Consider the following 27,852-nt stretch of genomic DNA (forward strand, 5'->3'; position numbering starts at 1 on the left):
GGGCCCCTCCCGAGCACCGCGCTCCCGCGTCCCTGCCACACGCGCTGCGGTGACGTCGCTGCGGGGCTGAGGGATGCGCGGGGGGCGGGGCCGCGCGTCGCGAGCCGGGCACGTGCAGGGCCCTGGCCGGCGCTGGGGGGCGGGGCCTCGCCTCTCCTCGCGCGGCGACCGTTGAGCGCGCGAGCAGTCGTCGCGTCCGCCCGCCGGCGACGCCATGGAGGAGCCGCAGCTGCCGCCCTCCATCAACCCCAGCAACTTCCCGGCCAAGCTGTGGCGGCTGGTGAACAGCCCGCGCTTCCGCTCCATTTGCTGGGACGCCCGCGGCGAGGGGCTGCTCATCGACCAGCCGCTCTTCGAGCGGGAGCTGCTGGGCGCGGGGCCGGGCCGCGCCGTGGGGCCGGCGGGCGACGGGGCGGCGGAAGCCAGCGACCTCTTCAAGACCAAGAACTTCACCAGCTTCATCCGACAGCTCAACCTCTACGGCTTCCGCAAGGTGCTGCCGGGGCCGGCGGGCAGCGCGGCGGGGCCGGGGGCCGGCGGCTCCGCGGGGCCGCTGCACCATTTCCACAGCCCGCACTTCCGGCGGGACCGGCCCGAGCTGCTCGTGCAGCTGAAGCGCCTGACGAGCGCCAACAAGGCGAAGCTGGCGGCGGGGCTGGAGGTCACCAGCCGCCCGCCCAACCGCTTCCAGCGCCTCTTCGGCTCCGTGCTGCGTGGGGACCCGCTGCTGCCGCCCGGCACGGCCGGCGGGGCCAACGGTGAGCGGGGAATGGGGTGCGGGGGTTTGGGGAGCGCTGGGGGGCTGGAAATCGAGACTCTGAGGGAAGAGGGTGGCCTGGCCTGGCGGGTGCTGCTCAGTTCACCCGCTGTGGGAGAATGGTTCTTCGTGCAGGTCAGTCTGCTGCCAATAAGTGTGGGGTGTGCAGTTCATGTATGTTTCAGTCTGCGTGTGGACTGTGCAGTCCCCGTTGTGAGTTACACCAAGAACAGCCTTGCCCAGTCTCTGTGGGGCTGGCAAAGCTCTACCAGTTGAACATTACTGCAGAATCACAGAATCATGGAATGTTCTGGCCTGGAAGGACCCACCAGGGTGATGAAGGGAGTGGATGAAGGGAGTTGGTTGAGCACAATGTTGTGTCCAGCTGTGGCCCCCCAGTTCCAGCAGGACAGGGAACTGCTGGAGAGAGTCCAGCGCAGCCACCAAGATGCTGAAGGGAGTGGAGCATCTCCCGTGTGAGGAAAGGCTGAGGGAGCTGGGGCTCTGGAGCTGGACAAGAGGAGACTGAGGGGGGACTCATTCCTGGGGATCAATATGGAAAGGGGGAGTGTCAGGAGGATGGAGCCAGGCTCTTCTGGTGACAACCAGTGACAGGACAAGGGACAATGGGTGCAAACTGGAACACAGGAGGTTCCACTTAAATATGAGAAGAAACTTGTTCCCGGTGAGGGTGGCAGAGCCTGGCCCAGGCTGCCCAGGGGGGTTGTGGAGTCTCCTTCTGTGCAGACATTCCAACCCGCCTGGACACCTTCCTGTGTAACCTCATCTGGGTGTTCCTGCTCCATGGGGGGATTGCACTGGATGAGCTTTCCAGGTCCCTTCCAACCCCTGACATTCTGGGATGCTGTGAGGAACCTGAGAAGGAGATTTGAGTGGTCATTTTGCGGCCAGCCCTGGGGCTGGGGCTGCTCCGCGGGGCAGGTGGGAGGAGTGGCAGGACGGAGACCTGGAGAAGGGCAGTAGCAGGTGGTGACTCTGCTCGCTGCAGCACCACCTGCCTTTAGAACAGAGCGTGGTATCATGGTGTTTATTCTTGGTAGGTGTAGGAATTGTTATCTCATTCATATGGTGTTTTCTGTGGAGTCTGTAGAACTACACCAAGAAAATAAAATGAAGCATGTGAGAAGTGAAGGAACTTATTTCAATACTGAGGCTAGGAAGCGTTTAAATTAAAGATTTGGTGTTAACATATTGTTCAGGTGAGTCCATACAGACTTCTTCACTGAAATCTGGTCTGAGGTCATGCAGACCGTTGGTAAAGTAAACGCTAAGACAGATAACAGCCTTTTCACTTCTTGGCCTCTGTTCTGTGAGTGTAGTTCCAGAGAGCTTTTGCTCTACAAATCTCAGTTTCTAGAAAGACAGAACAAGGAAAACATTGGGGTTTATGTGCAGTCAAGTTCTGACAGGCTGACAATTTCCTGTGCGCTCTGTACAGACTATTTAGGGGCACGTCTTTGCTGTAAATGTGAGGTAATTTGATAGATAAAAGATATTTTTGTTTGCAAAGCGTCAGTCTGTTCCAAACGTCTTGCAACATGTAACTCTGTGTTAAACATCCAGGAACAATTCCTGTAAAGCAACCGGTGCTTTATAACTTGGCATCCTGTGGTGTCTTGTTTATGTGTTGAAACTAGATAATCTTAATTTCCTTATCCAAAAGTACAATATAAACAAAGATAGTCTCATCCCGCTGTTCATTCTCTGTTTATGTATGATAAAAATACTGAACAGGAAATAAGCAGTCCTATACATTAATTCTGGCTACATTTTGAGGGGCAGGTGATATTTATTTAGTTATTCTTAATGATTTAATATAAGCAAGCAGAATGTCTGTATGTTACCCATTTCTTGAATTAGTTCCCATCAGAGGAGTGAAAGAGGGAAATGTGAGGCTGTTTTTGTAAAACGCCCTTTAGAGTGAGAATCGGGAAGGACGGGTTTGAGAGAGCCTGACTTCCAGATAAACCCTGTTGACACAAGCTGCCTGAGGCCCGTGATGAGCAGGGCTGTATGAAACACTGCAGAAAGGTCCCAAACGCAGCGGTTCTTCCAGGAGTCTGGTGAGCACAGGTGTCCTCAGTGTTAGTGTTTCAACAGAGTCACCGAAACCTCTAATAGAAATTGAGCTGTTGTGGTATAAGAGCAAATACCATTTCATTAAATAATAACTGAAGAGAGGGAAGTGAGAGAAAAAGAATATCTAGGAAATCACAAAATGGCAAAGTTTGGGATATTTTAGTGTAAACTGAACTGGTTGAGCTGACTGGGAAAAAGTTGGCTTTGAATTTTTTTTCTGGATGAGTTGTCACAAAGTACTTTCAAAGCCATGTGGAGGATTTTGACATTGCCTTTCCCTTGGCAGCCTATGAGCTGGCAGTACTGGAGTCTGGTAAAGTCTTGCTTTATAATTTCCTTTTTTTTTTTAATGTATTGTCTGCTTTAACACACAATACTTTCTAAATTGCTCTTGTTTGGTTTAGTAAGTTACCATGTGTTTTGATTTATTTGAAGCACTGATAAGGTGTTGCTGCAGGCTGAAGGAGCTGCCGTGCTCAGCTGCAGCAGCAACCGTGTGTTCGCTGCAAGAATACGGGCTGTTTCTAGATTAAGTGTATTGGGGCAAAGGCAGAGCCTCAGCTTCTTGTATGGACTTTCATTGCCATTCACTAACGCTCCTTTTGCTTTGTTTCATACCCACTGCAGGCCTGCTGACTTTAGGACAGTTTCATCACCCTTACCATCGAGATCGTTTTTTTCCGTACTCCTACATATCGACCTCATCCCAGAACAACGGCACTTTACCAACCAAGAGTTTAGAGCGGCCTCCTGTTCCCTCCAGAACATGGCAAGGTTCTCTCGGCTTGCTTCCAGGGCATGAAGCTTCCCCGGCTTTTCCACATAAGGGGGTTGCTTTTCCGATGCTCCAGAGGCTTACCACAGAGGTCACGTACACACTCCAGCCTGTTGCTTCGCTTCTGCCGCTCCAGCAAGGCTCTCAAACTGTTGCCACCTCCCTTCCAAAATACAGCAGCAGCACAGCTTCAATGCAGTATTCACAAGCCTACTATCCAACAGGTAGGAAAAACTTTTCTGCACTTGCTTTTCTAAAAGGTATTTAAAAACGATCGTTTTAAATCTTATTCTACGGTGCTCCATCATGTATATATCTCAAGTGAGAATTAGATACAAAGTGTGAAGTCTAAGAGGAAGAGAGACCTTTAAGTATTTTCTGTTTGGTATTCCTGTCCTTGCTCTAGATTTGGAGCTTCCCCTGGTGATTTTCCAGATGGCCCCTTTGTTGAGGTTAAAGGGTGAGAAGAAAAAACATTTGCCCACAACTAATCAGTGTCAATTTTCATTTGTTTTTAATTGCAAAAATCCAGGATGATGATACTAGGGCACTGAGAACTTGTTGAACAGCAGTATCTTAGTACTTGGTCTCATGTTTTCCCAAATTAAGTTTTTAAAGTCAAAGATCTGTCAAAAGTAAAATGTAGAGTATGCTAAATTTGCTCCTACTATTTTCATAGCTTCATTCTTTTCTTGTTAACTTCTTTATGATGTATTTTTTTTGTGCATTGAAGACTAGACAGTACAAAAGTCTTGACTCTCTTGTCTAAAATGTTTCTGCTAAAATTTTCAGGCTCACTTAAGTGTTTGTATTCTTCAGAAGAGAAATCGAAGCAAACTATAGTTCTTCAACCTTACCTTGAATTGGAAAAATTGTGTCATAGGTTATAATTTTGGGGGTGCGGATGTGTTTTTGTTTTTTAAACTTACCTAAAACTTCTGAAACTCAGAACATAGTGACTCCTTCCTTGGACAAACAAAAGCCTGGTTATTATTCTTTACTTGTCTGTTCCTCGCTTGGCAGCTGCACCTTTGATATCTTACCTGTGGTGGCTGCTTTATCCAGGTACACAGTGAAATCTTCACATCTTCTGAGACCTCTGCTGGGAATGTTTCAGACAATAATCACTGGTTTCCATAAAATAATTTTTGTCAAGGAAGAATTCTGAGGAGTTACGTATCTCTTGGGGATGCTTGTAAATTTTCAAGAGATGGACAACTTTTGCCATATACTTCTTGCCCTGTGCTACTTAGAGAGATGACAGAGGTGGCTGGTGCCTGCCTTACAAGCTCCTCCCTGCCTTACAAGTCTCCTCCCTGGACCAGCGGGTACTGAGAGTGGTTTGGCTTGGGAGGGACCTTAAAGATCATCTGGTTCCAACCCCCTGAGATGGGCAGGGCCACCTTCCGTAGAGCAGGTTGCTCAAAGCCTCATCCTGAGCATGCTGAAGGTGGGAGATAGTCCCTAATTCATGTTTCTATTGGTTTCTATCGAAGGTTGGAGCCAGGGGGGTCGGGCTCTGCTCCCCAGGAACAGGCGCCAGGAGCAGAGGAAACGGCCTCAAGTTGCACCAGGGGAGGGTGAGGTTGGATTTAGGAACAATTTCTTCCCCAAAGGGCTGTGGGGCATTGGAACAGGCTGCCCAGGGCAGTGCTGGAGTCACCACCCCTGGAGGGTTGGACATGGAGATGAGGTTCTCAGGACATGGGGCAGTGCCAGGGCTGGGTTATGGTTGGACTTGATGATCTTTAGTGGCTTTTCCAACCAAAATGATTCTATGCCTGTATCTTAACTACACCCCCAGAGCCGTTGTACAGCCAGGGGAAGGAAATGGGCATCTCTGGGTTGCGAGTCATCTTACTCAGGTCAGAGTTTGTCTTAGGGTGGGATTGCTCATGTCCCAAAGTGCCAGTTGTGCATAGTGACCATAGAGGAAATGAGGAGGGTAGCATGGATTTAGACATGAATCTTTACATCTCTGTACCTGGATGACACCGGCCTCTCTCACGGATATAAAGTGTAAAGAATAAGTTGGCTATGTTGTACAGATAAAATCTTGTGGGGCTGGGGGTGGTGATGGGAGCATGATGAAAGCACATCAGGTTTTGCAAGGTACAAAAATTAAGGTATAATTCAAGCTAAAACAGAGAAACTTACGGAGTCTGAGGCTTTTGAAAATTCCAGTGGATTCTTTACTACTTCTGAGAAGATAAGTTTGACGTTTTACTAGGGAGTATTATAAATCTTCTAATTTTCACTGTAATTTAGGACTGTCTCGGTGGTTTTACTTCTGCTCCTGTGTATCTCTTAATCTCACTGCTGTCCTTTCTTCTGTATGTTATAACATACACAATGCTGATAGCTTATTTCTTCACGCGTCCACATAAAGTCTGCCTTCCTTCATCTGGAGAGCACAGAACCAAGATTAGCTTATTTGGAAAGTAATAGTTAATCTTCAAATACATATTTCATAAGTGAAGGGACTAAAGAATATATGTTCAATCTTATTCTTGACTCTTTTCATTTCACTTTTGAAGTCCCATTAAATTAAATCAAAGTAGAACTTTGTCCGAGTTTTCTTTTTATGTATATTCAAACTGGTTTGTTAACTTCAGCGACAAAAAGATTTCCCTGGTTTTTCATTATGATTCTTATTGAAAGGGCAGTAAAATAAAAGATGCTCATCTGGATCTTTTCTTCCCACTAGCATTAGACCATGATTACTTTAAGGATTTGGTTCTGTTTGCTTTCAGCTACCTGCAAAACCTTTGATAGTAGTAGGATTGCATCAAAGAAGTGTAGTGAAGCTTTATTATCAGAGAATATCCTAATAATGAAAAATCAGTCAAGGAGACTGTGTGAGAAGTGTTAGTTGTTGGTGCCACCTGGCACTACAAGTCCAGTTACACCTTTCAAACGCTTCGCTGGCTGTCAGGTTCATATAGGTACAATAACCTTTCTGGTGAGTGGTAGCCTAGGAATAGTCGTGTTATTCTGAGTGATACACCCTCTATTAAGATAAAGACTTTTCTTTGTGTGTAAAGCTTAAACTTCATGTATGTCTTGGTAAAAAGGGGATTCTTAACGTAAATAAGCAGCTGAAAACATAATATCTGGTTTAACACAGCATAAATAGCACCATATTTTCCCTTGAGAAAAGTGGACTAGATGCATTAGTAATGCACTTGTAAAACTAGTAGTAGGATTCATCTTGCCGAAGATTCATCTGATGGGTGATGTGCCTGGGCTTGTCTAGATTACATATATAGCCAGAGAGAAACAGGCACTTCCCAGAGGGTGAGTCATTCCATTTCTTAGACCTGCGCCTTTGGAAGACAATTAATTTCTTTCTGATGAGCCTGTTTCTTGATTGACTGTGCCAAGTCTTGACAACTGCTGGACATCTGAGCCTATGTAGCATTAGGGCAATTAATCCTACCTGAATGTCTAAGATATTTCAAACAATATTTTCTTTCCCATTTTCTCTTATTGAAGAGACCTGGGGTGTCATCCTCATTTTCCTCAGTCTTTTGGCTGGGAAGGGATCAGAACTTGCAGAGTTTTTGTGTTCAGGCCCATTCCGGTGCGTTTATTGATGTGCAGGAACAGGCACAGCTGCATTCCCTGGCATCCTGCACACCTTTGGGTACTGCTGACCCAGTTGTCTGATGAGTAACCAGCTTCTCTGGGGCATAACGTTTGGACCTGACATCAGAAGACCATCCTTCCAGTAAGAACTTAAGGTTCTTCCTTGGTATTTCACATGTCGTTTGTGTTTGAGTGAGATGGAAGATGCTGGAGAGCATCGCTCTCATCCCCTTTGCCTCAGCCATGCTGATAATAGCGCTAATATCTGCTGCTATCTTGTTCCTTCCATTTCCAAGAGCTCTTTGGAGAAATTATGGTGCAGATCATATTGGGATTGCGTGTATTTTGGGCCCTTCAGCTTTCCTGAGCTTGCATGCGGTATTGGAACCTGTGAAAAGCATGTGGTATAAATGTCTGCACATGGAACTGTGAGCGTGGAGCTTTTTTGATAGTTCTTAGATGTTATGCATGTTCTAACTTCCAAATACATTTGGCAAGATACGTCTTTGCTAAAACCATGGCTGAGCTCAAGCATATCTGACTGTGTCCCTGCTACTGTATTAAGCTTTGCCAGGAAAAGTGCCCAGTTGTCTTGGCCAGTCCTGTCACTGCACTGTTAGCCTGGTTACCTCTCTGCCCCAAAAATCTGTGCTTAGTTCAGCGGTTGGCATGGGCTTGGGACCGTTCCCAACAGGCTGTTTGGTTGTGGCTGTTTTGACTTGGAAAAGTAAGAGATTTTAATAGTATTAATACTCTGTGCCAGAAAATGGATCTGGATGCATTTAGTGTACTGGTAGAGTTGTAACCTTCATGTCTTCAACAAAGATGATGATTGATTTGGTTTTCTCTGCTTGAACACCGAGAGCCCACAAAATAACATTGTCTCACAAGGAGGGGGATGTTTGTAAGAATGTGATGTTCACCCATGTTTATTTTTACACAATGCATCCAATTTTGCCAGTGTTGGGAAAACAGGATTTAGTGAATACCCCATAAATTCTCTAACGAGAATTCTGCTTTGGAGATAAGAACACTGGCCTTGGTCAGGTCCATCATTTTCTCAGACAGCAACGCCCAAGGAGCAAAGCAAGCGCAGACCGATGCGTTTCCGAAACGCCCCAACATATGGGCTCCCAGCATTAATGAACTGTAACACCAGTTGTATGTGATAGCACTTGGGGGATTCTGCTTCCATCAACTTGTCTGTTTCTCTGAAACAACGTGAGTTCGTCACATCTCCACCATCTGTGACAAGGACCTCAGTTCATGGCTTAACCACGCCTTGTGCAGAGCCACCTTTTCTTGCCTTCAAACCTTACTGCATATTCGTTAAATCTCCTTTTGTGTTTTTTTTTTCATTTTTTTAATGAATGTATCTATATCCATATCCCTCTCACGGCACCGATCATGATTTTAAATACTTGTATCATAGTTCCTCCGGTTGTGTTTTCTCCAGCCCTGTTTAGCTGTTCCTTCAGACCAGTGTCCTGCACGTCACCCATGTCACCATCCCTGTAACCTTTGCCAGTTCTCTTATTTTCTTACTGAAATGTGGAGTCCAAAAATACACACGGTGGTCAAGGTGTGAATCATGGATTTCTACAGTGGAATAAGAATGTTCCTATTTCATTCTTTGTTCCTTTTGTAATATTTCCTAACAACCCAGTTGTTTCATTTATGACTTCAAAGGTCTTTTTGACTGCAGCTGAGTGTCAGGCTGATGTCCTCCTGAAACTATCTACTGTAATACCGAGATTAGTGATCGATGTCCAGCTCTTTCCTGGTTCCCTGAGCTCTGCTCTTTTTGGGCAGCGCTGGGTTGGTTCCAGCCCCACCGACAGCAATTCCAGTTTCATAAATCAGCATTCATATTCTGCACACCATGTCCTAAAGAGAATGTGACATTATCCATCCACAGCTTCTGTGGGTAAAAGTACATCCCTTTTTGACAGAAATAGAATAGATTTTGAGGCTGATCCATCTTGTTTGATGGAAGGGGCTATATCTTTTCCTTCGTTTATTCAGTAAGTATTAATGTATTCTGTAAGATGCCATTCATCCCTGTCTCCTTAGTATTCGAATGAGACCCATGTTCACTGTCGGTTTTTTCCTAACAGCTGGTGACAGAAAGGGCTTTAGCCGGTCTTTTCTTCTGGCTATTACTAGATTAATTATATCTTAGACAAAAGAGCTCAGAAACTTCTCTCCACTTAACAAGGTAAGACAAAAGTGGGTGAGAGAAGCAGATCTGTTTGTTGAATTTTGATTCCGTTTCGAGACTCGAAGTATTAGTAATGAATCAACACCTTTGCCTTTGATAACGCTGCGTGTCGGTAACACTTTCTTCAGTGTTATTTAAAATGTTGTCTGGCTATAGGGTGACTCTTCTTTTGTGACTCTGTGGTACTTACCAAGCACTGGTCTCCATCTGACAGTGGATTTTCTTCTTATAAACCTGCTTTTGTATCTTCCGTGATATTTCCACAGATGCAGTTGTTCTCGCTATTAGATCAGCCACTGCTGTAGCCTATGAGCTGGTAAAAAAATTTCTTGTGAGCGCAAATCATTCTTTTTATGCAACATTCTGCATTTCAGAATCATTCCTCAGTCTAGTCTTCTGCACAGTTATTTTTGTTCCCTTCACTTTGATTTACAGACATAACAACTTGTTTAATTAGTGAGTTGATTTTGCTATAAGCTCTACTAACTGTAAAATCTAAACGGCAGTATTCTTACTTGTAGTTTTTTATAGCGTATGATCTGGACTTAATGTTTTACACTGACCTATTATTTCACAAGCACTTTTTCCCTTCAGGTCCTTCCTTTTTTTTTAATTCTTATAAGATACGTTCTCTGGAGTATGTGTTTGGTTTTCCTTAGAATCACTCTGCCAGGTTACGATAAATTTCTCCTTTGTCGTTGCTCTCAAAATATTTTACAGTAGCCTTTCCACAGTTTTCTTTGGTGGTTTTCTTGGGTTTGTAAGCATGACTTTGGAGTTTCCAGTGAGTTACACCCAGATATCATTTAGGTTTTTGGCAATATCCAGAATTGTAATATGTTCATAGGTCACATAATATTCTCCTGAAAGTTCTTCTGAGTTAACTCGTGAAGTACCATGAGTCACAGATCAGAAGGGTGTCCCTGGCTCAGTCTGTGCTCTTGAGCTCCTGTGTTTGATGCTCCAAACTGCACAAAAATTCAACAACATCATATAGAAGAGAGGAATAGGTATAGATATTAAAAAACATATTAGTTACGGCAGCATCTGTTTAATGTGAAATCCCTTGGAGGCGTCAAGCATTGCAAATAAATCGATCTGATCCGTTTGCCGTCTCAAGTTAAACTAATTACTCTTTGTTATGAACGTTGGACTAGATTTGATTTCATTATTGATTTGTCTCTCTCAGAATCACTGCAGATTTTAAAGATTATCTGTCCTGCAAATCATGCCTGTACTTCTAGATTAAGTATCTCCACACGTCACCCAAAATAATACCTGCAGAATACAGCAGCATCTGCAAGGCTGCTTTTTAGAATAAAATCACTATTTAATTTCAGTGTGTATGTGAACACCTAGGCTCTTCCTGTGTGGTGTGTTGGGATGAGAAAGTCAAGCAGCCAAATCAAAAAGGTGAATATTAAGATACAGAAGACTGATTATGAAATTTCTGTGTGTGCGTCTATCCATTTTACCATATCTATTTTTCAATATATGTGCACATATATTAGAATAAATATTTTCTAAGATGAAGAAATCAGTCTTATAATCACGTGGGAGGTAAGAATACATTTCTGTTAGTTAGTTTCCTGGGTGATTATAGAAATGTTTAATCAAAGGAAGCAGCAGGACTGTGCGTGCCCAGCATGACCTGTGTCTGACGGTGTGCTTGATCCCCAGCCTCGCTGCAGCACTGCTCCCCGCCTGCCCCTGTGGATCCCCTGACCGGCTGCGCTGGTCCTGCCGCTTCCACCGACGCCCACTGCAGCTTTTTCCAGGTGAGTGCAGCGTGGGGGCCAGGGGAGCGTGGGGGAGGCCGAGGGAAGCAGCGCTGGCTTTGGGGACTTCTGGATGGAGAATGTCGATCTGCAACTTGATCTGCTTGAGAAAGTGAAGGGAATATGGCTCACAAATATCTGTTTCAAAGAACCACTGAATTTGTAATTCTGGTTGTGTCTCAGGGTAGGAGCATAGTGTGTATCCTCACCAGCGGAATGGTATTTTCTGTATAACTTCTTTGCTTGACTTCACCAGAATTCATTTTAATTAACGAGTCTGTGTTTATCTTTGAAGAATGTCCTTGCCTGGACAAAAAGAGTTTCTTTGATATTATGAAAATACTGGAAACAGCTCCGTGGTTTTGTCCCGACCAGCTTTCTGCAGTCCTGAGTTTCATTGGATGAATGAGAAAAACTAAGGTGACTTTTGGAATTGGCTCCACCTCAGAGATGTCGCATTAAAGATAACTACAGTACTTACTCTAAATGCTTTATAAAACTGTAGTGGAAACTACACCTTATTTGGAGGGCCTGGCTTATCAAAAGATCTGAAGTAAAAGTGCGAGGGCTTCTAATGCATATACTTTTATTATTTTCCCCTCACAGAGGACAAGCAAAGCAAGTTATGCTTATGTGTGTTGAAAAAGGGCTGACCTACCCAAGCTTGATCATCCAGTTTCCTGTCTTGCAAATATCAACCTTTGGCTTCATGTTTTGGTTTGGTTTGGTTTGAATATAAACCTATCCAGGCTGGCCAGGTTATGGCCACGATAGCAGGTTGTAAATAGCCACTGGCCAGTTGTGCCCTTCATACTCAAGCGTTTGTGTTTCACACAGTGCATCTTTGTCCTCTCACTCGCATCATGAGAGTTGTGGAAGCTTCTTTTTTCAGATGGGACATGAGGATCCATTGGAGTGATAGGAAGTCACAAGCAGATAACTCCTTATCTCAGAAGGCTGAGATCAGTGTTTGGGATAGCAGAACATTCACAGGGAGTTGTCAAGGGTGGTGGGGTGGCTAGATTGAAAGGCAATGTAAATATGCTGTCTAAAGAGTCCGGTGAAAATCAGATGTTTGCAGAAGCAAATCCATGGGCAGCGTGTGGAGTCTAAAGAAATTCAGGCCACTTACTAGCGGTTGCTTTGCTAATGCAGCCCTGGGCAGGGGCTGCTGGACGGTGATCCTGTGTGTGAGCAGCGGCGGAAATCTGTTCCACCAGGTCATTAGCAGATCGCTGAGCAGGATAATACAAATAGCATACAGAACGGATCAACAGAGCTTCTTGAGATTTCTGAGTCTTAGTGTAGCGTAGATCGTTTCTCCTGGAACACGGTGACAGGGACTGTGCTAGTGGGACAGAAGGCAGCAGTTTGCCTGTGGTTCTCACTGAGCTGTGGGGATTATTCAGTTTACTTTTTGTGTGCACTGGGGTAGATGCTTCCCCAAAGTTCTGAGGGCTGCAGCCAGCGCTGTACTGATCATCCTGCCCTGCCTGTGTACGGATCATCAGTAACCACTCGCGCAAATCCTCAAAAGCAGTAAAATTAACCAGCCCTGTCTGACTGAGCGTTTTTATCATTCTTCACAAAGAACAGAACTTCTGCATTGTATTGTTTTACTATGTATCTTCCACTGGGTGTGGGAGTTCAGTGCAAAGCTGCTGAAGGTGCTTTGCGGGGGTTTGAGGCTGTTTGATCTCACTGTGGGCAGCACGTGCTCCTGGCAAAGTCTACACAAAACTGCTGGACCAGCCCAGAAGACACTGAGCCATATCTGCACATCGTGCCCAGCCCTGCTTCTGGGGGATCAACACAGTGTGGCCTCAGAAAGAAAACCAGGAATTGTTGGCCAAGAAAGCCTAAACCTTGAGCTAGGCCTTACTGAGCCTTGCAGAGAGCACCGCTTTAAATTCAGGAGAGATTAAGACAGGTCTTGGGGCTTGGAGAGCATTGCTGGGCTTGTACCGTGTCGGGCGGCCCTGCTGGGGACGCAGGCAGACGGGGCTGGTGAGGACGTGTCTGTTTGCTGCTGTTCGCTCTCCAGAAAGAGGGAACTGGAAAGAGGATAGAGGTGGTTATACCCAGACATGGTGGCTGATTTGGATGTATCTCGTGTCAGGTTTCTGAAACCAGAGTTTCAGAGATGTGTCTTACGCTTTGGTCACAATTGGTTACAAAACCGGGAGCTCAGGTGCAGCCTCCTGCTCTTTTTCATTTGGGTTTTCAGGAAGTGGAGTGTGGATCAGGGTGATGCGTTGGGATCCTTGGGCAGGAATGAGCCTTGGGAGACAAAACTCCTGCTATTTTCTGCAGCAGTTCTGGCAGCTCACAACCGTTAGTGCTGTATTTTCCGGCTGCTTTACCATAGGTATGAACCAAGGCTGCATACTGGGTTTTAGGGATTTTTTTCCCTCTTTTCCTTTATTTTTTACTAGCATCTCTACTATTTGATCATTACTACTAGCATTTTTATTAAGCTGCCAGTATTTCCTTGTGGAACTGAAGCAAGAGGTAACTGGAAATGGAAGAAATAAATGTGGGAGAAAAAAAAGGATACTTTCCTGACCTTAAAAGCGGTGCTGAGTAGTTTGCTTTTATTTGTAATAAGAATGATCATCAGTGATATAATTTCAAATGAAATTGTGTCTGAATGATTGCCCAAGCACTCAAGCCAGGTTGTTTTGGTCCTAGTCCCCAAACAGGTGTGGTTGTGCTTTACTTTCTGCATATGTTGTGTTAATCTTCTAAGTGAAATGTTCATCTTCCCTTTCACCCTTTTTGCTAAATTAGAGCATTTTTCCTCTTGAGCTCAATGACCAGCAAACTATTAGTCTTTTCAGTCCTGACTGCTCAGTATTTTATGACTTTTCTTTGTTTCATTGCTGCCTCTCTCCCATCTTTGTCCGTCGTGTCTTCTGTAGATAAACTGAGAGGATTTAAATTGTGTCTCTGTGTGGGCACTGTCTCCTGTTGGAAATGCGTCCGAGATCCCATAGTGCATCCAAGGAGCCGGTGGGTGTTACAGCAGCTCCAGGCCGAGGTCCCGTAAGAAGAGGCCCAAGAGGTCGCAGTGTGGGTTGAGGGTCGGTTTGTTTTTGGCGGGGATGATCTTCCCCTGGACAGTTGACCTGGTAACCCTGATCATACTTAAAATCCCCACTACTTCAGTCAACAAAGGAGCAACGCAACAAAATTGAAACACCTTGTTAATATTTTAAAAAATACAACTGAAAAAAACGTTAAATGAAGAAACTATGTTTAAACTTATGAAAATGGAAAGGTGGCTTGCCTTTCGTGAAAAGACTTTTCTTAACCTAAGTTTCTCAAATTCCAGGTTTTCTGTTCCCCTCCTGCCCCCCCAACCCTCCGCAGTTTCTGGCTCTCTGCAGACTGGCACGTCCACAGGAACCCGCAGCGGGACTTGGCTTCACACACTTCAAGGAAGGGATCTCATCTCTTTGTGGTGTTTCCTTCAGGGGCCTCTGATGTCTGTGCTGCTGAGACACCAAGTCCTTCACTGGCATTTCATCTCATATGTCTTTCCTAGTAGGTGATCCTGTGGCTTCTTGTTCTCTAATTTACTCATCTATGGAAGTAGCTTTTTATTAACCTGCTAGAAGGTCTGAGGATAATCAGGCACTAAGGGCTAATCCTTCATACTAGATCTCTTCCAAAATAAGATCACATTTTAATGATACCTGTTCAAGATCATTGTATGACTCATATTTGTCAGAAGAAATTATCCTCCCAGTGTCCTTAAATCTGAGTCATCTCCGGAATAAATAGCAATACAGACACTGACTGTTAAAATGTGATTTATCATTTGGCTCGGGTAGGACTTGCTGCTTTTGAAAAACTGCATTGTCTTCTTTCTGCTTTAGACGTTCTTTGATTTGTATGGATTGCTGACTGTGTCTTGTCATCTTGTGATGTCATTGCAGTGGAATATTTAGCAGTGTTCAGACCTGCTCTATGACAGCACAGGAGCCTCCTCAGGTTCTCCAGGAGGTGTTTCTGACCTGAACATCTCTAGGACTGTTATACAGATTTACATAGACTTTGAGTTGTTCATTTGTGGGGCACCATTGTGACAGGAGTGTCCGGATGTGAGGCTGTGACAGGCAGGGCAGTTCTACAGTATTTGTTTTCATAGGTATCTGAACTCCCATTCATTTTGGTCCTGGAGCATCCCTGGGCATCACCCCTTGTGTGGGTGCCTATATGGACAATCACTTGAAGAGGAAAAAGATGTTTATTGGTAAGTAACCGAGTTCTTCGAGTTGTGTTGTCCATATGCGCATTTTCAGCATACATACCTGTTCTCTTGCTTAAAAACCTTGTGGTTTGTGCTGTTTTTATACACAACAGGAATGCTTGAGTTTTAGAAGAACTGAAGGCAGGTAGATTTGCTTTATCATTTTCTATGTGGCATGTGAAGGGGGTGGTTCTAAAGTACCCCCCAGGTCCTGCTAAGACTAGAAGGCTCTGGTTTGAATGCTTGGGTGTATCTGTACCTGCAAGGCAATGGTGTGCAAACAATTCTCATGAAAGGGGACACAGTGACTGGTAAGTGACCTTCCTTTCTCTCCAGGAGAGAAGCGTGCCAGGGGTACGGTGCTCAATGAAAAACAGAAGTAATCGCTTTTTTTTTTCCTTTCTTTTAATTAAACCTGCTGTTTTAACTGAAAATATCGATCTTTCAAGCTTTTGGATAAACGAACACTTCAGTTGATCGCTCGGGTTAATTTCCGAAACCTTACAGAACCAATGCATGTGCTGTCGTTATTTTTTGATATAAAAGTTCATGTATTTTGTTTCTCCCAGAGTCCTCCAGTGCAGTCACCTTATGGAGCTGAATTTCTGCCCTCGAACTGGCCGTGTCACACATCCGATGAGAACAAGAAGACAGAAGTCAGTCTCGAAGCTGTGTTTCAGATTGTCGATGAGATGCATTCGTCACCCAAAGCCGAAATGGTGAAAGTGGAGCCTGTGGAGAGCGAGTGTTTAACCCCCCCGTCCAGCGGGGGCCACCAGCTGCTGGTGGGCACTGAGACCAGCAACACACCTTCCACCGGGGAGAGCCAGCTGGAGCTGCTGACTCCGGTAACTTCAGACATGTCGTTTGTGATGGAACCAGATCAAGCTGAGACTTGTTCTCCGTCACAACCTCCTGAATTCCTCTGTGCTGCCCAAACCGCTGCGTCTGTGGAAAGCGCTGCGGCTGAAATAGTGCAAGAATTGATGGCCGCACAGCAAGCATGTGAAAAACTGGGAGAGCAACCGGATCACTGCCCATCTCAGTCCTCTCTCATGTTTATTCAGCAAGAACCATGCAGTCTAGAGCAGGTAAGGAGTAAAGGGAGATAAAACATCTTTATTTTGAGATGTCCATATTCAATAGTGCTAGGGTCTGGACTGATTTGCTTTTTAATACTCTTGCTTGCTTAAGAACTAAAGGCTTCTTTAATTAAGCTTTTAGTGACAGTGAAGGGTTTGTTTGGTAAAGTGAGACTTTAAAAAGGAGGGAATAAAAAAGTATCCCATGTTAACGAGCACAAGATCTATTAGCCTGTGCTGGCTGGGTTATGGTGCTTGTCTGTGTGTAAAAAATACGTAGTGCAGGTGTATTTGTGGTGGTGAAGTGGAAGTTTTTTTAGGTTATAACATACTGTCCTGTTGTGCTATCAGTATCTTGAAGCCTTCAGTGAAGTTTATCACTTGGAAATCCTCAGCTGGTGCAAACTTGATTGTTCTTAGTCATCTTCCTCCTGGGTATCTTTACAGCAAGACGTATATTCTGATCGAGCCTCCGCAAAGCTCCAGCCTGGGCTGGGCTGTTGTGCTCGGTGCTGTGCACAGAAGAGCAGTGCTGCTTAATGAGCGTCCACTCGTTATCTTCACTGTTGACCACCCTTTAAACATTGCCAGTCTAACAGCTTTTGGACTGTGTTTTTAGAAGTAGATTTTTTTCGTTGTTGAAGGAGTTTAGAGCTTGTGGCCCAAACTCCCTTGTTAAGAATGGAGGGATCAAAGGTGTGACCCGTGTGTTGTTGGGCGGAAGGTATTTTAGTTTTGAGGCCCCATTGCTTGTGTAACTGGTGAGAATCCCAATGTTGGTCCTGGTCTGTTGATCTGGACATTTACTGGTTATTTAACTGGGCTTTCTTATGTGTTGAAAAAGAATTTGGGGACTATTAGGGCTTTTGTGTGACAGATCCCCTCTTTTTGTCAGAAATATTTTGTGTGTGCCGAGTCTCCTCATCCAAAATTGAAGAGATTCAAGGTTAACCCAAGCCCAGCTGCCTCTTGCCCAGAGCCTGCACTCATAACAGGTGCAAAACTCTACGAAGAGGCTTATGTGCTTCTACAAAATTTGTTACCTTCCTTATCCCTGGACCTGGAAGCCTCCCGAGGCTTCGAGTAGCTGTCAGTGCTGTGTATTTCGGAGCAAGCTCATGGCAGAGTAGTGGCCCTGCACAGAATACAGTTTTATTCCTGTGTGTAGCAGCAGAGGAGGAGCAAATTCCTCCAGAGTTAATCCCAGAACATCCAAACAGCCCTGCTGGGTCAGATCAAAGGTCCGTCTTGCCCAGTGTCAAGTCTCCAGACAATAGCTGTAATCTGATAGACTGGGAGGAGCGAGAACCAGGCGTGCAAATAGCGCAGGCCATTCCTCCTGCTTCCCAGCTGTTCTCAGCTTGAGGACTTGGAACGACACCATATACTTAATCTGAAATTTCTCTTCTGCAGGCTGAAGTCAGTCCTGGAAACCACGTCAGTTCTAGCCTGCAGAATCCTTTGGCCAAGCAGGTATGTTGCTCACGATCTCTTGCATCAAGAGCTTTGTTTTGCTGCTTTTGAGCACGGCTGTTACCATGGCATGTTCCTCAGAAGAGACCTTGGCCAGTCATCCATCCCTGGCCACGTCCTGCGTGTCACCTGTGATTTTTACGGGTCCCTGTCACAGGCTCCTCAGGGCTCTTGCTCCACAACCAACCGGTCCTGCTCTAGTTTCCTCTGCGTGGCAGCTGCTCCGCACCCCTGTTAACTTGGGGTTTTCTCTGAACTTTTTCTACTACGTCCTTCTTTGAAATGAAGAGAGCATTGAAGTTGTGAGAAAACCATCCAGTTTTGCAGTCGCACAAAGATGTTTGCTGTTTTGTTCTGTATTTCTTTCACAGTATTTCCTGGCATTTAATTGCTCTTGTGACAGCTACTGAGCCTTGAACTGTCCTCATAGAACTACCAGTTCAGTACAAACCTGCTTTATTCTGCTTTCCTGATTTCTTAAGAGATAGCAAATTAAAGAGGTTCTTTGCATGAAAAGACAGTACATTCAATAGTTCAGATCCAGCGCTGTATCTTAGCCTTAGCAAATTCCTGTCCTAGACTCCTACAGGTTTTGGCCTTTAATTGGCATATTTTATTCCACTCTTACAATAAATATTTTATTTTCTTCTTAAAGTGGAAATACAACATTTCTGTAAACGCTTGATCAAAAGGAATTTGCCTTCTGTTTTGTTCAGTCTCCTTCGCAGTAAGTTTGGCTGAAGGTTGAAACTCATGCTTGCTTTGGTAGAGGTTAATCCAGCAAACCCCATTCATGTGAGCTGCTCATTTTAGTACCTGGGCCTCTCATTGTGCTCCCCGCTGGGTATCCAGTCCCTGTCTCGTAAGTCATGTAACCAGTGAGATGCAGCAGATTCGGCATTTTTCAATAATTGAAGTGCAAATGCAGAATTCACACATCAGTCTGCTTTGGTAGCTTTGTTTGGTTCTCTGCCAAACAGTGTTTGGGACTCTCAAATTGCAGGAGTACTGGGCCTGAGTCTGTCCACAGATGCGGTGAACCCATGGGCAGAAGCATCTTCACTTAAAAAACACAAAAAACTTAAAAAGAGAGAACTTGGAACCAGATTTGTGTGTGCTAAGCTGATGCTATTAGGATCCAAATCTTATTATTGCCTTTTTTTTATTAGATTACTAGGGAGTTGGTGGGTAAGATCCTATTAACAGGGTGATAAAAAGGAATCCGAATGGAGCGCTGCGCAGTGTCCTCGCTCGATGGTTTTCACTCACACAACTGTGGGGCTTGAACCTGGACGCAGCGGCACCAGTGAGGGGAAAATGAAATTCCCTCGATGTGCTGGCCACACTCATCCCCGTGCCTCTTAGTAATCCTTATCCCAATACGCATTTGGTTTTTATCAGCAATGCAGTTTGATTTCTACATCCCCTGTCTGGATTAGGAGGGGGGTGGTCAGTAGGTCAGAGAGGTTCTCCTGCCCCTCTGCTCTGCCCTGGGGAGACCACACCTGGAATATTGTGTCCAGCTGTGGCCCCTCAGTTCCAGCAGGACAGGGAACTGCTGGAGAGAGTCCAGCGCAGCCACCAAGATGCTGAAGGGAGTGGAGCATCTCCCGTGTGAGGAAAGGCTGAGGGAGCTGGGGCTCTGGAGCTGGACAAGAGGAGACTGAGGGGGGACTCATTCCTGGGGATCAATATGGAAAGGGGGAGTGTCAGGAGGATGGAGCCAGGCTCTTCTGGTGACAACCAGTGACAGGACAAGGGGCAATGGGTGCAAACTGGAACACAGGAGGTTCCACTTAAATATGAGAAGAAACTTGTTCCTGATGAGTGTGGCAGAGCCTGGCCCAGGCTGCCCAGGGGGTTGTGGAGTCTCCTTCTGTGCAGACATTCCAACCCGCCTGGACACCTTCCTGTGTAACCTCATCTGGGTGTTCCTGCTCCATGGGGGGATTGCACTGGATGAGCTTTCCAGGGCCCTTCCAACCCCTGACTTTCTGGGATTCTGTGATATTGTCTTTCATTTCGTCATGTATCTATTTTTCTCTTTTTTTTTAAATAATGGAATTTGTAGAATACTTTCTAGAACCATTGTCCTATGGGGTATCCAAAAGGATGCTTCCTTGAGAAATCTTCCCTGCTCTCACTAGTTGGTTAAGGCTGCTCACTCGGTTTTCTAGAACTTATTATTAGATACCAGGAATGGAGAGGTTTAGATCATCGCTTGTGAAACTGGGATTGTAGGCGTTGAAGGCGGTGAACTGCAGCCCTTCTTCTCCGTGTTGTGAAGCTCAGGAGGGAGTTGTGCTTTAGATGTTGGACACATGGCCTTGCCAGCCCAACGGTTTTCACGTGCCCTCGTTAATAGTACATATGCAATAACTACAATGTACTTCCGAGAACAAACCCTCCAGCGCGGTGGGTGCGGAGCAAGGGCAGGAGGCCTGGTGGGGAACCAGTTACTCTTCAGTTACTGTGTTCGCTCAGGCTTTTTCAGTATTATTATACAACTTAGTCAAAGAACATACATGTATTTCTATTAATACGCATGCACGCTGCCTTTTCTAGATTTAACTCAAGGTGGAGAGTGTGATTTTTTTGGAATTACTAATGTCTTATTACCAAGTCTGTTGATGTTTTATCTTCTGTAAACTCACACATACCAGTTTTGAAAAGCTTTTTTCCCCTTAATGGAAGGAAGCGTTGCAGGCTCTGAACAATTGCTCATCTTGAGGATGTTGATTGATAGGATATTTGCAGGAGATGAATATTCTAGAGCAGATGACAGTGAGAAAATCTTTCTGCCTAAAGGTCAACTCCAAGTGCTTCACTTTGGGCCTTTAGTTCCTCACTGGAACACAGACATGGTTACTTGGCGTTTTTTTCTTTAAACCCACAGATTTTTGCCACCTGCTCATAGAAATACACCAGTCTGGTAAAGAGTTGCCCGCAGAACACATATGGAACAGGAGCAGAGGGCTCCAAAAAGCAAAGCAACACTTTATAATGTAATGTCTTAACGGTTGGGTGGGGTGAGGTTTCCAGCCTGAAAAGTGCGGCTCATGCGTGGTGTTCTGCGTCACGCGGCTCTGCCGGGTTGATTGGGCTTGATCCGTCCTTACTAATACAAGTGTTGGGAACAGCGGGTGCACCTGGATTCCTTCTGGGCTATTTCTTCTAGTTTGGTAACGGAGTGCAAAGAGTGAGAGGACATGTACCCTAACATTGTATATTTTGTTTTCTGATTTCATGTTTTGCTTAATCTGACGTTTTGTAAGAGCTGGAGTTTCAATTGGCAACCTTAATTCTGAGTTAAAAACATTTATTATGTAAACCATCCAGGCATGTTCAACACTTGTTAGATGTGCTCTTGGAGTGGAGAAGGATAATAATCATTTTCTCCCTGAGGTAATTACAAGAAAATATTGAGTAATTTTTTTTTTTTTTTTTTTTTTCTAGGAGAATGCAGGTGTTGAATGTGAATCCGGGATATCAGACACACAGGAATCCGCTTTAGCAACTCAACCTGTGAACAAATCTGAAGAAAATGCCGATTCATGTGTAAAACCTCGGTGCAGGAAAAGACGACACAGTTCAGACAGCGGCAAGTCCCCTGGTAAGGAGAGACTCTGCATGTTTTAGAGGTCACTGAGACAGCTACTCTGAAACTAGTACAGAAAGGGGAATATCAGAATAGTTCAGTCACTGTCTGCAATTTAAGTGCTTCATTGTGCCTTCAATTAAAACATTGTACATGTACAACCTCTTGGTATACTTACCAACACGCTTCTGTAGGTAAGTTTACGCTAATTACTCTTATATGGACAAGGGTAGAAGTTATATCAAGAAATAAAACTTGAAGTTCTGGGCGTTGTGTCAGAAATGTGGGTGTCACAATATTGAGATGAAGTCCATAGATAATGTTTGCTGGAGGGTGACAGTGCAAAGGAGGAAACACTGAGTAATGAGGTGACTGAAGTAACAGGGAAAACATTCACAAGTCTGGTAACTAGAGGAAAAACCTACACGTGCATGGCTTAGAGAGACAAGAGAGGACACAAAGTGCTCTGGATCTGCTGGAGAGGAAAAGCTGGTGCAGCCTGCGCGTCCTGCAAGAAGCTGTTTCCCCCACAACTGATCACCAAAGAGCTGGTTGGAGAGTTTGAAGAGCTGTCGCTCTCTTCAAAGAGTCGTTTCTAGATTCCAGATAATGATGCTAATTAATAATTCAGTTCACAAGGCCTGTCAGTTTTAAACATTTAAGTAAGGAATGAAGTCTTTTTTGTCAGAAAGCTGCAAAAGATGCTTGGATGCCGTCTTGAAAGAAACAGGCTTTTGTTTAAAACACCGAACTGCGAGTTCTTGTTCAATCGCTTCCCGGTACCGTGGATGATTAGCAAACTTCTCAACTTGCATATCCCCAGCAAAACATTTGCTTAATATGCCAGTTCTAAAGTTATATACAGGAACATTTTTGAACCCATTTCCATGAGATTGTTCCACAGGGATGAAACACTGTTAGGCTGATGCTAATTAGCAACAATTAGCATACAGTCTACTCTCTGGGAAATGTGATAGTTGTCCAGGTCTGCGTTTCCACTGTGGTACCTTCTAGGCTTGGTGTGCATGTGAAGGGCAGAGCCGGACTGCAGAGCTCAGCCTAACGTGATCGGGCCCAAGCTGGCCCAAAATAAACTGGGCACATGCAACAAGGCTCAGTTCTGGCACAGCCCATCTCCTGCAGTTCAGCTGTAAGCGAAGCAGCCAGGTTTATAAGCCAGATTTAAATCTAAGCAGACTTGCTCTGACTACGTGTTTGTCTGTCTGTCTATACTTCTTTCCGCTGTGATTATTGGGAAGCAACTTCTTTGATCTTTGGGTGCTAAAATGTTACATGATGACAATTTTCCAGGTGTTTCTTCACAATGTATCTTCTGACAGTCACTGGATCCCGTCTGTTTTCCCCTTTTCTTTTGGGCCATCACTTGGAAGTGTTCTGAGCCCACACTTTGATCTGCATCCTGCTACAGGGGGTTTCAAAAAGATGGACCCAATTTGAAATCGCTTATCTCTGCAACCACAAACTGCCCATGAATGGAGCTCGTACAGCAGGTGCAGGGAACACAGAGCGTTTATGAAAATGCTACTAAAACTTGATAACTCATTAAACCATTTGTAAATTTTTGTGTAATTGTAACATGCTGGGTCCGTCTTTTTGCAACACGCTGTGTTTCACTGGGCTGCTGACATCATTCGCTTGTCCTTGTTACGTGGTGACACCAAGCTCTAGATATGACACAGCGATAGCCATTGTGACATGGGACCAAAGGCCCCTGCAGTGAAGGGGCGGGAAAAGTCATTTCTGTGACTGGGAGCATCTCTGGGCCTGAAACCAAGGTGATAATTCATATAAATGGGCCAAGAATTTCTGGAGAAGGCGTTACTTTCCTTTGAAGAGCTGGACTGGATAATTTTGCATTTCGCAGCTATTCTGTAGCAAGAAAGACAGCAATTGTTTCACTAAAATAGTCTCCGGGATTTCCCCCCATCCCTGCATCGCTGTAAATCCCTGAAATAGGTGTCTGTTTTCTTTGAATGAAAAACGATCCACTTGAGCAACTTGCTCAGCTAAATCCCAGTTTACCTGTTTTAAGAACATCCTGCCCCCAGGACCAGGACACAGGTCTCTAGTCCAGCGCCCCGTCTCCAACAGCACCGCTGGCATTTTGGGGCTGTTAAGTAGAAAAGGCCTCAGTGAACTTCCATTTATTTTTCTAGTCACATTTTGAAGCCATGCAAACATTCAGCATCCGCTGTGTTCTAAGTTAATGTCATTAACATAGGTTAATTACATGGTGGCTGAAGAACCCTTCCTTTGTTTTAAAACTGCTGTTTTGAATGTGTTTGCTTTAACCATGTCTTTATTCCTCATGCACTAATCATCATTCTAGCTGACAATTTGATAGAGGGACCTTGTTGTCTCCTTTCTCCACTGCTTTCTACTGCAGCTCATCTGTAAAATGGGATTTTTGGAACAAGTCTTTCTGGTTATGTTGGCAGCATCAACACTTGCAACAGGAGTCCTTTTGGACTTCCCAAATGATCCTGCCCCATCTCCTCTACATTGTACTCAGCTAGTAAATAAAGCTGTGCTTTGTGCTTCTTCTTCTACAACACTATATAAGAAGATTCTGATTGGAGAAATTTTTGTTCGCAATCCTTCTTTCTGGAAATAGGGATCTCAGAGTGGAGCAGGTGGAAATTTGTTACTTCTGGACTTAAGCATTTAAGCTGATACTGATACATGAAGGAAAAAGCTTTCTCAGTGGCTGGCCGTATATATTTTGTGAGCCATCTAGTCTTTCAGATCATCTGGCAACTTGTCTGACTTTTTTTGCTACAAGAACACAGACGCAATACAGAGATGCTACTGACTCAGGTGAATCCGTCATTGTCAGGTGCAGAGGGCCCTGGACATTCAGCGCTCGCTCCCGTGCCGCTGCGGTTGTGTCACCGCGTCCCCTCTGTCACTCCGAGGTGAACAGATCTATCGGTGCAGTTGCTGGGGGCGAATCTGCATTCAGGCAAGGTCTCCTGTGCTATCATTGGTTCAGTTGAACTATTTCCTACACCTTCCAGCCAAGAATAATTTCAGCCAGTTGTTAGTGTTCCCCAGCGGTCACAGTGAGGTCATCTCCAGAGGTGTCAGGAGTTCGTGTGGGGACACAACTCTTCCCCGTCTCCCGTCCGAAGCCCCTGGTGCAGTTACACCTGAATGTAAACCGTGGCTTCCTGCTCAACACCGGTGCTGTTTTCACTTAATGGGATATTCAGTGGAGGACTCGCAGTGACCTGACCAGGCAGTCTGGATTTCGGATGAGTGGATGTTACATGCTGTCTCCGAGTTTTACATCATTCAGAGCTGCAGCGTCACGAGCCCCCTCGTTTCTCCATCCCTGTGCATTTTCAAGACTTGTTCCCAACAGAGGCTCCTTTGGCAGGGGGCCAATGTCAGAAGGTGCAGAACTGGTGCCTGTTGGACAGGAATTTTGTAGTACAGAAAGAGAACAAGATCTGGAATTCTCTTCCTAAGATGCGAATGTGTCTGTTCAGACATTAGAGTTCCCGTGGGTGCCGTTTGCAGGGTTGGCACTGCTGTGACTTATTGACTTTCTTGACCTGCAAGCTCTGGCCGTACATCAGAAATATCTCCATTTTGCTGTGGATCAGGGTAGTTTTCAGGAAAGGTGTCTCTTGTTTGTCCTGTTTGTGACACCATGGGTGTTCTCTAGGATGTCGAGCTTTGTGCCTTTTATGGATAAATGTCACAGGCAGAACGGGCATTTCCAGAGATCCCGCCGGGGTTTTAACAGAATTAACATTTGGCAGTTGGTACCCATGGCAGTGAATGCACATCTACATTGAAGAATGAGAAAAAGACTCGCGTAATTTGTTGTTTTATATTTAAAGTTTTTCAATATTAGAAGAATTCCTATTCTTTAAACAGTAGGCCTCAAATTCTCAAGTCGTAGTCTGCTTTTCAGGCCACGTTTTATAGCACCTGACCGCAGTACAATTGCAGTGTGTGCTGCCGAGCGGAACGTATCCAAGGACTTATATTTACTCTGTATTCCCTTTTCTTCCCAGATTTCCATCTGCTGGTAGATGTGGCTTGCAAGCAGGGGTACTTTCCCAAGGAAGAAACAAGAGAGTGAGAAGTGGGTGACAAGCATGTGAGGATGTGCAGCGGCTGCGGCTGGTTCCCTTCTCCCACCTCAGCGGCCCCGCTTGCACACAACGAGCACTTTGCGTCATTTCAACTGTGGTTTTTATATTTTATACTTTATATTTTATATTTTACAAACCCTCTGTGCTATCTTTTTAACTTTGTAGGATATTAGTCGCTGCATTTTTATACCTCTTCCATTACATTTTCTACCTGTTAGGCTATAAGGTATCTAGTGGTAGAGTATTTAATATGAAGTAATTAGCTGCTTGTATTTTTTAGATATGGGAAAGTCTGAACTTTTTGTAGATGAGAAGCCTTTGATAACTTTCTTACTGGGAAACAAATAGTTTTTAGCGCTGTATTAGGAACCTTTTTATTGAACATTATTGGGAGCTACAGTACGCTCGGCGTAGATGGTGTTGGGTGCTCTTGTGGCTTTGCTTGAAGTCGCACTCTGGCCCTTAGCTGGGAATTGTGGATGAAACAAAAGCGCAGGGAAGTCACAAGATTCTGGGGCTGAATGGGTCAGGGCTTTTGGGAGAGCAGCTCTAGGAAAGATGAGCTAATTTTCTGAGTGATTAACCAGCAAATGCTCTTCCTTCCTAAAGCCGTGCTCTTAGTGCGTACCCGTTCCACGTGACAACCGCTCCTCGCTTACGTTCATAAGGAATTCTTCTGTTTTAATGCTTTTCCTTTGATTCTAATGGTATCTGTAACGCTAGGTAATTTGTTGGTTTGATACTTTATTTTAAGTAGGTCTTCAAAATACTTTTTCAAGTTTTAAAATACGATAGTATCTATATTGATAGTAGATCTTAAGTTTTTTAATAGCTACGTGATTTTATTTATGTCAAAATACTGTTTGAAGGATAAAGGGGCCCCATTCTGTGTTTGTGTTGGTAGGGAAATAACATGTGAAAGAGCACTTAAAAGATAAATGTAATTGCTTCATGCATATTCATACTGCTTTTATATTTAACGAGAGCCAGCCCTGAGCAAAAGGCGCGGGGCAGGAGCAGAGGGAGTTTCTCAGACCCCCTCAGTGCCCGCAGAGCCCCTGCGGCGCCGGGCTGCGGTGAGCACGAGCGCCAGGGCGGACCCACACAAACCTGTCGTTGGTCAACACTCCGAACCCGACACATGCAATCTGAGGATGCTCTTGGGTGGGGCGGAGCCTCACCCCACGGACTGTCCTGGAATTTGTGATTCTTTGTTGTATATGACATGTGTGCAGTGCAGTTCCAGTTGATGTGAGTGGTGGAAGGGCATGTGCTACGTTCCAATCTCCACCTCCTGTGAAACGACGTGGAAAGCATTTCCAAATGAGACTGTCCAGGTAGTTAAAAGGAAAAGACGTTTGATACCATTGGTGCGGCTTTGGCACCCGAGTTTGGTTCTGAGCTCCCCGGCTGATGTGGTTTGAGACCATCGCTTCATATCCCCTGGAAACAGCCGCGGTCTGTGTGTCCTGTGGGGTTGGTCCGGGAGCACCGGGGATGGCGATCACAGGAACTCAGCCTCGTCAAACGGGAGCTACCGGCTTTTTAATTCACAGAAAATACAAAGCGAACTGCTTAGCTTACCTTTCTTCCTCTTGTTTACCACCAAAAGATTTTCTATTTTTGGAGATTGAAGTCAGGAGAGACTTTTTATCTGAATACTTTGTGGTTTTAAAGACAAATGATGAAATCTTAGTATTAAAGTTTTTTAATATACTCATTTGACAAGGTTACGGAGCTGGATCTCCTGCAGTACAGCACTTTAAGAATATACTTGTGTGTAAACTCTATGCATCCTTAGCTGTGAGAGAGCACAGGAGAAAGGGCACTTGCTGCTTTAGGAAATAAATATAATATTGCACAAGGCCTCGCAAGTCTTTGGTAACTCTAGATGGAATGTCTAGTGTTTTAGCACCTTAACGTGGATGTAGTAGATCCGTAAATAATATGAAATAACTTCTGTAACAAGATGTTTTTAACGATATTTTTCTGAATGGGGGCAGAGTGGGTTTGGTTAACCTCAAGGGTGTTCTTTTGTACTCCTGCTTAGGCAGCATGTTTGCAGCAATCTGCAATAAATTAAACTTTTAAACCAAAA

At 44.9% G+C, this 27,852-nt stretch overlaps 1 protein-coding gene across 1 annotated transcript; it reads left to right on the forward strand.

Annotated features, from left to right (window-relative positions):
• HSF5 (heat shock transcription factor 5) lies at positions 1 to 27,852 on the forward strand. The gene is made up of 7 exons (XM_065037300.1): positions 1 to 758; positions 3,485 to 3,856; positions 11,122 to 11,219; positions 16,044 to 16,565; positions 17,970 to 18,029; positions 21,486 to 21,642; positions 25,674 to 27,852. Exons 1-7 carry the CDS (start codon positions 215 to 217, stop codon positions 25,739 to 25,741), a joined length of 1,821 nt encoding a protein of 606 aa, XP_064893372.1. The 5' UTR covers positions 1 to 214; the 3' UTR covers positions 25,742 to 27,852.

Source organism: Columba livia, chromosome 20 (genome assembly GCF_036013475.1).
Source record: "Columba livia isolate bColLiv1 breed racing homer chromosome 20, bColLiv1.pat.W.v2, whole genome shotgun sequence".
Classification (NCBI taxonomy): Eukaryota; Metazoa; Chordata; class Aves; order Columbiformes; family Columbidae; genus Columba; species Columba livia.